At 39.7% G+C, this 11,707-nt stretch overlaps 1 protein-coding gene across 1 annotated transcript; it reads left to right on the top strand.

Moving 5' to 3' along the window:
* Positions 1-317: 317 nt before the first annotated feature.
* Positions 318-1,509, top strand: LOC116803406 (serine/threonine-protein phosphatase alpha-2 isoform). The gene has a single exon (XM_032727138.1). It carries the CDS (start codon positions 416-418, stop codon positions 1,355-1,357), a length of 942 nt encoding a protein of 313 aa, XP_032583029.1. The 5' UTR covers positions 318-415; the 3' UTR covers positions 1,358-1,509.
* Positions 1,510-11,707: the final 10,198 nt, after the last annotated feature.

The raw sequence follows: 11,707 nt of genomic DNA, 5'->3' as shown, positions 1-11,707 counted from the left end.
AAAGAATATGAGATATCATGCGGCTGCATGACCCAACACTGAACATTGCCGTTGTCTGTGTCATCAAGATTGTCTGTTTTTTTTTTTGTTTGATCTCGCCCATATAGTTGAGTTCGTCAATTTTTTGGTCGCTTTACGCGAATTAAATTAATCAAAATTTATTTGTGTCAGTTGGCCAGTAAGTCGGGTCTCCTGAGCTTAGAGCACGGCTATAATTGTTTTTTATTGCTTCATACAGTTGACGTGCCCCAGACCCCTAATTCTTTTTAAATTCGAAGTGTAAAAACTAATTGGCTTTGCGTGGAGTTTCAAAAAAATTTTGCTTGAGTGTCAATTATTTTCGTATGAAATATATTTAATTTACAATATCAAAATTTTGATTTGCATTGGTTTTTTTCCACCAACGAAGCGCAATATGTCACTGCAAATGACGACCCTTACGGAATTAAACAATATTGATCAGATTATTTTGCGAATTATTGACACTCGCCGTCTCAAGCAGCTTAATTTAACTGAAACGGATATACGGTTATTATGTAATAGATCTCGGGAAGTTTTTATGTCGCAATCAATGCTCCTCGAGCTGTCGGCACCGGTTAAGATCTGCGGTGACATACACGGTCAGTTTACGGACCTTTTGAGGCTGTTTGACTATGGCGGATACCCGCCAGCGTCCAATTACCTATTTCTTGGAGATTATGTGGACCGCGGCAAACAATCTATCGAGACCATGTGCCTATTGCTGGCCTATAAAATAAAATACCCAGAAAACTTTTTTCTCCTTCGTGGAAACCATGAGTCTGCTGGAATTAACCGCATATATGGATTTTACGATGAGTGCAAGCGGCGTTACACCATAAAACTTTGGCGTACATTTGTCGACTGTTATAGTTGCATGCCAGTTTCCGCCATCGTTGACGAAAAAATATTTTGTTGTCACGGCGGTCTCAGTCCCGACTTATTAAATATGAATCAAATTGGACAATTAGCCCGACCATGTGACGTTCCTGACAAGGGCTTACTTTGCGACCTCCTATGGTCAGACCCCGACCCAAAGATAATGGGATGGAGCGACAACGACCGAGGCGTCAGTGTTACTTTTGGTGCTGACATAGTGGGAAAGTTCGTGCATCGTCATAAATTCGATCTCATTTGCCGAGCACATCAGGTTGTTGAAGATGGTTACGAGTTCTTTGCAAAGCGACAACTAATTACTATATTTTCTGCACCAAATTACTGCGGCGAATTCGACAATGCAGGTGCTATGATGTCAGTCGATGAGACATTAATGTGCTCGTTCTACGTCCTTAAACCTTCAAAGAAGGCTGGCTTAAGGAAAATCCACTCAAAGAGTTAAATTCGCTTTTAGGGCGGCACGGGTTATATACCAGCAACCCCATAAATATTCCGGTATAGTTTAATATTTGTACCTGACCGACATAAAAATTTAAATTATGTAAATTAAAATATTTGATTGATCTCTGGTTTCAACCATGAAAACACAATTAAGAGGCCTTATTGAAATAAATTCAAATAAAATAAAGAGCAATAAAATCAATCTAGTGAGTTACAGGTCGTCGTATTATTTTAATTAGAAATTGTTGTGCTTATTTGGAATAGGGCTAGATTTTTGAGGTGTAGTAATAAATAAGAGAGAAGACCAAACATAAATTTAGTTAGGTCGCGCAGCGATGAGCACCAGTTACGCTGGCGCAGTGACCACCTATTTTCACCTTCATATTCACATTTTATCCCTTTTCCTTCCCTCTTCCACAATATTAAGCCCCATACTGCTTCCGTCTTAAAATGTCATTATTGATATTGTTTTCGATTCGAAAGTTTGTCCGGAGGGAAATACGGTGCAATAAGTAACAACAAGGCACCAGGCGATGATGGTATTGATGCGATTGCATTAAAACTACTCCCACCCTCAAGCATAAAGTTCATCACTCACTTTAACAAGTACCTTTAATTTGCATACTTTCCGGCACCTTCCTGTGGTAGTAATGATAATTAAGCCTGAAAACCCTGAGACCAATCTCCCTTCTTATCGTCCCATAAGCTTGCTGCCGTGGCTCTCTAAGATACTCGAAAGAGTATTTTTAAGCAGAGCATTGCCAGTTATGGACGAAGCTGGCCTGGTCCCCGATCACCAGTTTGGCTTCAGGCGTCGCCATGGTATCCCAGAGCAATATCACAGAATCGTTTAATGCATTTTGGACGCATTTGATAACAGCAAGTGTTGCAAGCCTTTGATCGGTCTGGCCCCAGCCGTACTTATAGTTTCTGGAGACCTTCCTCGAGGGTCGCAAGTTTGCGGTGAAATGTTGTGAAGCGCGCTCTGACCATAAAGTCAATTTTGGGCCGGTGTCCCCCAAGGCAGTGTCCTTGGCCCTCTGCTATACAATGCATACACGGCAGACCTACCTGTGCTGCAGAGCCCGCGCTGACGCTGACGACACGGCATTCCTGACCTTGGGAGACACTGCAACCTAGGCCTCAGAGCTGATACAGACACAGCAGTTGCACGATGTCGATTCGTTCTTCTGCAAAGTGCAGAACACAGCACCCTACCTCTGGTACACATCCTTTAATTTCCCCACCATCTGTGTTTTACGTTCCAGTCACTATTTCTTCCTACAGTTGCAGTAATAATAATAGCACCATAAGCACATTTCGTGTTTGTCCCAGCGTTTCTGTATTTTCTGACATTTTTTCATCATTTTTTCACTAAACTTAAATACTACAATGATTTTCAATCGTTTTTTTTTTCTTTTTTTTTGTATATTTTATTAATTGGAATTAAACAAGTTTACTGCTACCTATGTGGCAGCTTTACCAGGTTTCACATAAAATTTTACAGCATAGGCATACCAATATATACATTACTTTACAAATAAAGTTATTCTAACAATATTTAATTGATTTCTTTTTCATGAACAAATAATTATAATAATCTCGATGGGAGATCATGTGGGTGGATTTTATTTAGCCTTCTTTTTTTCGGGGGATGGATAAGCCTTCTCGCCAGGGTGTTGGGGTGGGAACCTAGTCGCCGCATATAACTTTCCGCATGGGTCCTCAATACATCGCCTATCTTTGGAATATTAAGATCTCTTTCTATATCTCTGATATAGAAATGTTACAAATGTTATAGCAATAAAAAGTTTTCCTATAAAAATTGCATTTGCAAAAGGACAGTCTCTCTGTTCCAAAACGCCATGGTCCAATAATTGGTTGAAATAAGTACCAGTTTCCCATGAAATTTTCCATAGCGTGTAAGAACCGAAGCTTACCGGAATGAATCTTTCCATTATCGGTATTTATCAGTGAAAATGCGTTTGCCGTTTTATAAACTGTTAACACAACATTGAATCCACTGCTGAATTGAAAATAACTGGCCCTCATTAGTATGTGTCGGGAAGTTAACTGTTTCGGGGTCCTCTGTTGCCGCGCTCCGCCCGCGAGTCGTACACTTCCTCGGTTGCGACATATTCACGCGTCTGCTTTCTCAGAGTTTTTCAAACATAAGTGACCCGTGTACATTTCAACATCGCTCTATCTCGCTTGATACATGCTGGTCCGAACCCACCACAGGACAAGCATTTGTCTCACTCTAACGCATCGTCGAACCGATGCTATGTAGAACAGAGCAAAATCCGTTAAACTCGGATAACGGAACACAGCGAACAGCGATCAAAAAGAAACGAAGACAAGAACAGCTCGATACGAATTTTATTTATTAGAGATGGAACATAGAAAATAAAAATAAGACTAATAATGATGCGACACGGCCTTCCTGACCAGCACACGTCCTCGTGTGTAATATAAGTTTTGAAATTAAACAAGCTTAATCTAGAAAGATAACATTAAACGTAATTCAGAGTGTTAGTAAAGGTTCTCTTTTTTTTTTTTAATTTTATTTTTCTTGTTATCGACCAACTCGAGTGACAGAAGTACCAAGAAGATCGTTTGTTATTATTAGCAACACACTAGGACAATTCAACCCGCCACGTGTACCTACTAGCACTGGCAACTTGGCGACGTTGCATGTGTCCCCAATCTCGCATTGAAATCCATCAATGCCTCTCATTAACTTGAGAATGATGGCTCCGTATCCATCCATACTGGCATCTGTATGCAGTTCAATGGGATGCCGAGGATCGAAGATAACAAGGACGGGCTCATCTGTAAGCAATTTAGTGACTTTTTGACGAATTTGTTCGTGTTCAAGTTTCCATTCAAATATTTTGTTTTTGCAGGTCAGTCTATATAAGGGTTTCATGATTTCTGAAAACTTTGGCACAAACTGCCTAAAATAAGAGGCTAGGCCAATAAATTGTCTTACTTGGGTAACAGACTGCGGAGGCGGTAAAGCGACTAATGCTTTTATCTTAGATGGATTTGGTCTTATTTCGCCCTCTTTTACCACAAACCCCAGATATTCAACGCAAGATTTCTGGAATGAACATTTTCCGATATTAAAAGAAAACCCAGCCTGCGATAATATTTTCAAAACTGTCCTTAACCTTACAAAAGCTTCTTCTTTTGTTTCTGCGATAATCATTATATCGTCCATATAAACGATAACGTAAGAGTGGGCAAGCTCACCCAAAGCTTTCATAACAGCACACTGGAACACGGATGGGGCATTCTCTAACCCGAAGGGCATAGTTAGAAATTCGAATTGGCCGTCAGGTGTCACAAAAGCCGTGCGCTCAATTGAATTTGCGTGAATAGGTATCTGATGAAACCCGCTGGCCATATCCAAGCAACTAAAGAAACTTGCTCCACGCAACCTAGATATTTGGTCACTAATTAGTGGTAAGGGATATTTCTCTGCAACTGTGTTTGTATTTAGTTCGCGGTAATTCACGCAAAGACGATCAGAACCATTTTTCTTTTTAACGAGTAAAACTGGACTGGCGAACGGTGAGCTGCTAGGACGGATGACGTTAGCTAACAGCAGCTCATTAACCTTGTTTCGGACAATTTGTTTTTCCTCTATACTAAGTCGATACGGTCGTCTGTGTACAGTTTTTATTGGATCAATTAAGCGTACTTCTAATTCCCCAGTTGTAACACGATTTTTGGGAAAACCGTCTATAAATGAGTCACAGAATTCATTCAAAAGATTTACCAAGATTTTCCTATCCTCGCCACACAATTCGGTATTAACATTTTCAAGACTAAAACTACTACTAAAGCAGATAGGGTTTGCACAGACCTTGTTTTACATAAATCTATTTTATCTATTGTTATAGTAGCATTAAATCCCTGACTTAAAATTTCGCGTCCAATTATAATAATATAATTATTGCAATCATTAAGAATTACGTGAAAAAGCACGTCGAGACAGTAACCACTTATTGTTACGTTTGACAAAATTTGTAATGTACTGGTAACAGTATTATTTCCGAATACCCAGATTCTCTTATAAGTGAGCATTCGGCTCCAGAGTCGAAATAAAATGGATACGACTCACCAGATGATATCAATGTCCCAATTGGCTCGACTACGTGACACACGTTGAAACGCTTCTCGTCGGCTTTAGTTTGGTTTGACAACGATTGTCTTGCAGGGCAAACTGACGCTATATGCCCCTGGTTTCCACATCTATAGCAAGTAATTGACCCAGGTTTAGAGTCAGATAAGCGCCCAATACTCGAACTAGATCCTTGTTGATTCTTTAAGTTGTTTTTCATGGAGCGGCAGTCAGCTATCTTGTGGCCAATTTTTCCACAAAAGTGGCACTTAACATTTGGGTGTAGGCGAGCTCTTTTGGTGGTAGAATTTTCTGGAACGGGATGGTCCTTCCTCTTTCCATACGAAAACGCTCTTAGCTCGTTCTGCAACTCGTTGCGTGTTTTGACAGTAGTTGTGAACACAGTGCGTTGCAGCCTACCATCTATATTTGCAGCATGTGCCAGGGCAACCGACACTGCAATTTCTTCTGCGGTAATAGACTTCCATTTTGCCATAAGTGTTGTTATTAATCGGCTACCATACAGCGCAAGACATTCGCCGTCGTTTGACCGCCCGTTTAATACATTAAAGACTGTTGCTGCTGGCGTCTCATTGCCTTCATACTGCAGCGTTTCTGTATTTTCTGACATTTTTTCATCATTTTTTCACTAAACTTAAATACTACAATGATTTTCAATCGTTTTTTTTTTTTCTTTTTTTTTGTATATTTTATTAATTGGAATTAAACAAGTTTACTGCTACCTATGTGGCAGCTTTACCAGGTTTCACATAAAATTTTACAGCATAGGCATACCAATATATACATTACTTTACAAATAAAGTTATTCTAACAATATTTAATTGATTTCTTTTTCATGAACAAATAATTATAATAATCTCGATGGGAGATCATGTGGGTGGATTTTATTTAGCCTTCTTTTTTTCGGGGGATGGATAAGCCTTCTCGCCAGGGTGTTGGGGTGGGAACCTAGTCGCCGCATATAACTTTCCGCATGGGTCCTCAATACATCGCCTATCTTTGGAATATTAAGATCTCTTTCTATATCTCTGATATAGAAATGTTACAAATGTTATAGCAATAAAAAGTTTTCCTATAAAAATTGCATTTGCAAAAGGACAGTCTCTCTGTTCCAAAACGCCATGGTCCAATAATTGGTTGAAATAAGTACCAGTTTCCCATGAAATTTTCCATAGCGTGTAAGAACCGAAGCTTACCGGAATGAATCTTTCCATTATCGGTATTTATCAGTGAAAATGCGTTTGCCGTTTTATAAACTGTTAACACAACATTGAATCCACTGCTGAATTGAAAATAACTGGCCCTCATTAGTATGTGTCGGGAAGTTAACTGTTTCGGGGTCCTCTGTTGCCGCGCTCCGCCCGCGAGTCGTACACTTCCTCGGTTGCGACATATTCACGCGTCTGCTTTCTCAGAGTTTTTCAAACATAAGTGACCCGTGTACATTTCAACATCGCTCTATCTCGCTTGATACATGCTGGTCCGAACCCACCACAGGACAAGCATTTGTCTCACTCTAACGCATCGTCGAACCGATGCTATGTAGAACAGAGCAAAATCCGTTAAACTCGGATAACGGAACACAGCGAACAGCGATCAAAAAGAAACGAAGACAAGAACAGCTCGATACGAATTTTATTTATTAGAGATGGAACATAGAAAATAAAAATAAGACTAATAATGATGCGACACGGCCTTCCTGACCAGCACACGTCCTCGTGTGTAATATAAGTTTTGAAATTAAACAAGCTTAATCTAGAAAGATAACATTAAACGTAATTCAGAGTGTTAGTAAAGGTTCTGTCACTCGAGTGACAGAAGTACCAAGAAGATCGTTTGTTATTATTAGCAACACACTAGGACAATTCAACCCGCCACGTGTACCTACTAGCACTGGCAACTTGGCGACGTTGCATGTGTCCCCAATCTCGCATTGAAATCCATCAATGCCTCTCATTAACTTGAGAATGATGGCTCCGTATCCATCCATACTGGCATCTGTATGCAGTTCAATGGGATGCCGAGGATCGAAGATAACAAGGACGGGCTCATCTGTAAGCAATTTAGTGACTTTTTGACGAATTTGTTCGTGTTCAAGTTTCCATTCAAATATTTTGTTTTTGCAGGTCAGTCTATATAAGGGTTTCATGATTTCTGAAAACTTTGGCACAAACTGCCTAAAATAAGAGGCTAGGCCAATAAATTGTCTTACTTGGGTAACAGACTGCGGAGGCGGTAAAGCGACTAATGCTTTTATCTTAGATGGATTTGGTCTTATTTCGCCCTCTTTTACCACAAACCCCAGATATTCAACGCAAGATTTCAGGAATGAACATTTTCCGATATTAAAAGAAAACCCAGCCTGCGATAATATTTTCAAAACTGTCCTTAACCTTACAAAAGCTTCTTCTTTTGTTTCTGCGATAATCATTATATCGTCCATATAAACGATAACGTAAGAGTGGGCAAGCTCACCCAAAGCTTTCATAACAGCACACTGGAACACGGATGGGGCATTCTCTAACCCGAAGGGCATAGTTAGAAATTCGAATTGGCCGTCAGGTGTCACAAAAGCCGTGCGCTCAATTGAATTTGCGTGAATAGGTATCTGATGAAACCCGCTGGCCATATCCAAGCAACTAAAGAAACTTGCTCCACGCAACCTAGATATTTGGTCACTAATTAGTGGTAAGGGATATTTCTCTGCAACTGTGTTTGTATTTAGTTCGCGGTAATTCACGCAAAGACGATCAGAACCATTTTTCTTTTTAACGAGTAAAACTGGACTGGCGAACGGTGAGCTGCTAGGACGGATGACGTTAGCTAACAGCAGCTCATTAACCTTGTTTCGGACAATTTGTTTTTCCTCTATACTAAGTCGATACGGTCGTCTGTGTACAGTTTTTATTGGATCAATTAAGCGTACTTCTAATTCCCCAGTTGTAACACGATTTTTGGAAAACCGTCTATAAATGAGTCACAGAATTCATTCAAAGATTTACCAAGATTTTCCTATCCTCGCCACACAATTCGGTATTAACATTTTCAAGACTAAAACTACTACTCAAAGCAGATAGGGTTTGCACAGACCTTGTTTTACATAACTCTATTTTATCTATTGTTATAGTAGCACTAAATCCCTGACTTAAAATTTCGCGTCCAATTATAATAATATAATTAATGCAATCATTAAGAATTACGTGAAAAAGCACGTCGAGACAGTAACCACTTATTGTTACGTTTGACAAAATTTGTAATGTACTGGTAACAGTATTATTTCCGAATACCCAGATTCTCTTATAAGTGAGCATTCGGCTCCAGAGTCGAAATAAAATGGATACGACTCACCAGATGATATCAATGTCCCAATTGGCTCGACTACGTGACACACGTTGAAACGCTTCTCGTCGGCTTTAGTTTGGTTTGACAACGATTGTCTTGCAGGGCAAGCTGACGCTATATGCCCCTGGTTTCCACATCTATAGCAAGTAATTGACCCAGGTTTAGAGTCAGATAAGCGCCCAATACTCGAACTAGATCCTTGTTGATTCTTTAAGTTGTTTTTCATGGAGCGGCAGTCAGCTATCTTGTGGCCAATTTTTCCACAAAAGTGGCACTTAACATTTGGGTGTAGGCGAGCTCTTTTGGTGGTAGAATTTTCTGGAACGGGATGGTCCTTCCTCTTTCCATACGAAAACGCTCTTAGCTCGTTCTGCAACTCGTTGCGTGTTTTGACAGTAGTTGTGAACACAGTGCGTTGCAGCCTACCATCTATATTTGCAGCATGTGCCAGGGCAACCGACACTGCAATTTCTTCTGCGGTAATAGACTTCCATTTTGCCATAAGTGTTGTTATTAATCGGCTACCATACAGCGCAAGACATTCGCCGTCGTTTGGCCGCCCGTTTAATACATTAAAGACTGTTGCTGCTGGCGTCTCATTGCCTTCATACTGCAGCGTTTCTGTATTTTCTGACATTTTTCATCATTTTTTCACTAAACTTAAATACTACAATGATTTTCAATCGTTTTTTTTTTTTCTTTTTTTTTGTATATTTTATTAATTGGAATTAAACAAGTTTACTGCTACCTATGTGGCAGCTTTACCAGGTTTCACATAAAATTTTACAGCATAGGCATACCAATATATACATTACTTTACAAATAAAGTTATTCTAACAATATTTAATTGATTTCTTTTTCATGAACAAATAATTATAATAATCTCGATGGGAGATCATGTGGGTGGATTTTATTTAGCCTTCTTTTTTTCGGGGGATGGATAAGCCTTCTCGCCAGGGTGTTGGGGTGGGAACCTAGTCGCCGCATATAACTTTCCGCATGGGTCCTCAATACATCGCCTATCTTTGGAATATTAAGATCTCTTTCTATATCTCTGATATAGAAATGTTACAAATGTTATAGCAATAAAAAGTTTTCCTATAAAAATTGCATTTGCAAAAGGACAGTCTCTCTGTTCCAAAACGCCATGGTCCAATAATTGGTTGAAATAAGTACCAGTTTCCCATGAAATTTTCCATAGCGTGTAAGAACCGAAGCTTACCGGAATGAATCTTTCCATTATCGGTATTTATCAGTGAAAATGCGTTTGCCGTTTTATAAACTGTTAACACAACATTGAATCCACTGCTGAATTGAAAATAACTGGCCCTCATTAGTATGTGTCGGGAAGTTAACTGTTTCGGGGTCCTCTGTTGCCGCGCTCCGCCCGCGAGTCGTACACTTCCTCGGTTGCGACATATTCACGCGTCTGCTTTCTCAGAGTTTTTCAAACATAAGTGACCCGTGTACATTTCAACATCGCTCTATCTCGCTTGATACATGCTGGTCCGAACCCACCACAGGACAAGCATTTGTCTCACTCTAACGCATCGTCGAACCGATGCTATGTAGAACAGAGCAAAATCCGTTAAACTCGGATAACGGAACACAGCGAACAGCGATCAAAAAGAAACGAAGACAAGAACAGCTCGATACGAATTTTATTTATTAGAGATGGAACATAGAAAATAAAAATAAGACTAATAATGATGCGACACGGCCTTCCTGACCAGCACACGTCCTCGTGTGTAATATAAGTTTTGAAATTAAACAAGCTTAATCTAGAAAGATAACATTAAACGTAATTCAGAGTGTTAGTAAAGGTTCTTTTTTTTTTTTAATTTTATTTTTCTTGTTATCGACCAACTCGAGTGACAGAAGTACCAAGAAGATCGTTTGTTATTATTAGCAACACACTAGGACAATTCAACCCGCCACGTGTACCTACTAGCACTGGCAACTTGGCGACGTTGCATGTGTCCCCAATCTCGCATTGAAATCCATCAATGCCTCTCATTAACTTGAGAATGATGGCTCCGTATCCATCCATACTGGCATCTGTATGCAGTTCAATGGGATGCCGAGGATCGAAGATAACAAGGACGGGCTCATCTGTAAGCAATTTAGTGACTTTTTGACGAATTTGTTCGTGTTCAAGTTTCCATTCAAATATTTTGTTTTTGCAGGTCAGTCTATATAAGGGTTTCATGATTTCTGAAAACTTTGGCACAAACTGCCTAAAATAAGAGGCTATGCCAATAAATTGTCTTACTTGGGTAACAGACTGCGGAGGCGGTAAAGCGACTAATGCTTTTATCTTAGATGGATTTGGTCTTATTTCGCCCTCTTTTACCACAAACCCCAGATATTCAACGCAAGATTTCAGGAATGAACATTTTCCGATATTAAAAGAAAACCCAGCCTGCGATAATATTTTCAAAACTGTCCTTAACCTTACAAAAGCTTCTTCTTTTGTTTCTGCGATAATCATTATATCGTCCATATAAACGATAACGTAAGAGTGGGCAAGCTCACCCAAAGCTTTCATAACAGCACACTGGAACACGGATGGGGCATTCTCTAACCCGAAGGGCATAGTTAGAAATTCGAATTGGCCGTCAGGTGTCACAAAAGCCGTGCGCTCAATTGAATTTGCGTGAATAGGTATCTGATGAAACCCGCTGGCCATATCCAAGCAACTAAAGAAACTTGCTCCACGCAACCTAGATATTTGGTCACTAATTAGTGGTAAGGGATATTTCTCTGCAACTGTGTTTGTATTTAGTTCGCGGTAATTCACGCAAAGACGATCACTAATTAGTGGTAAGGGATATTTCTCTGCAACTTGTGTTTGTATTT

This window comes from Drosophila sechellia, unplaced genomic scaffold (assembly GCF_004382195.2).
Source record: "Drosophila sechellia strain sech25 unplaced genomic scaffold, ASM438219v1 Y_16, whole genome shotgun sequence".
Classification (NCBI taxonomy): Eukaryota; Metazoa; Arthropoda; class Insecta; order Diptera; family Drosophilidae; genus Drosophila; species Drosophila sechellia.
Note: the sequence above shows the minus strand (reverse complement) of the source record. Positions and strands in the feature narration are given on the sequence as shown.

What these genes read in the sequence shown, in the direction of transcription:
- LOC116803406 (XM_032727138.1), top strand. Translation starts at nt 416, where the DNA reads ATGTCACTGCAAATGACGACCCTTACGGAATTAAACAATATTGATCAG.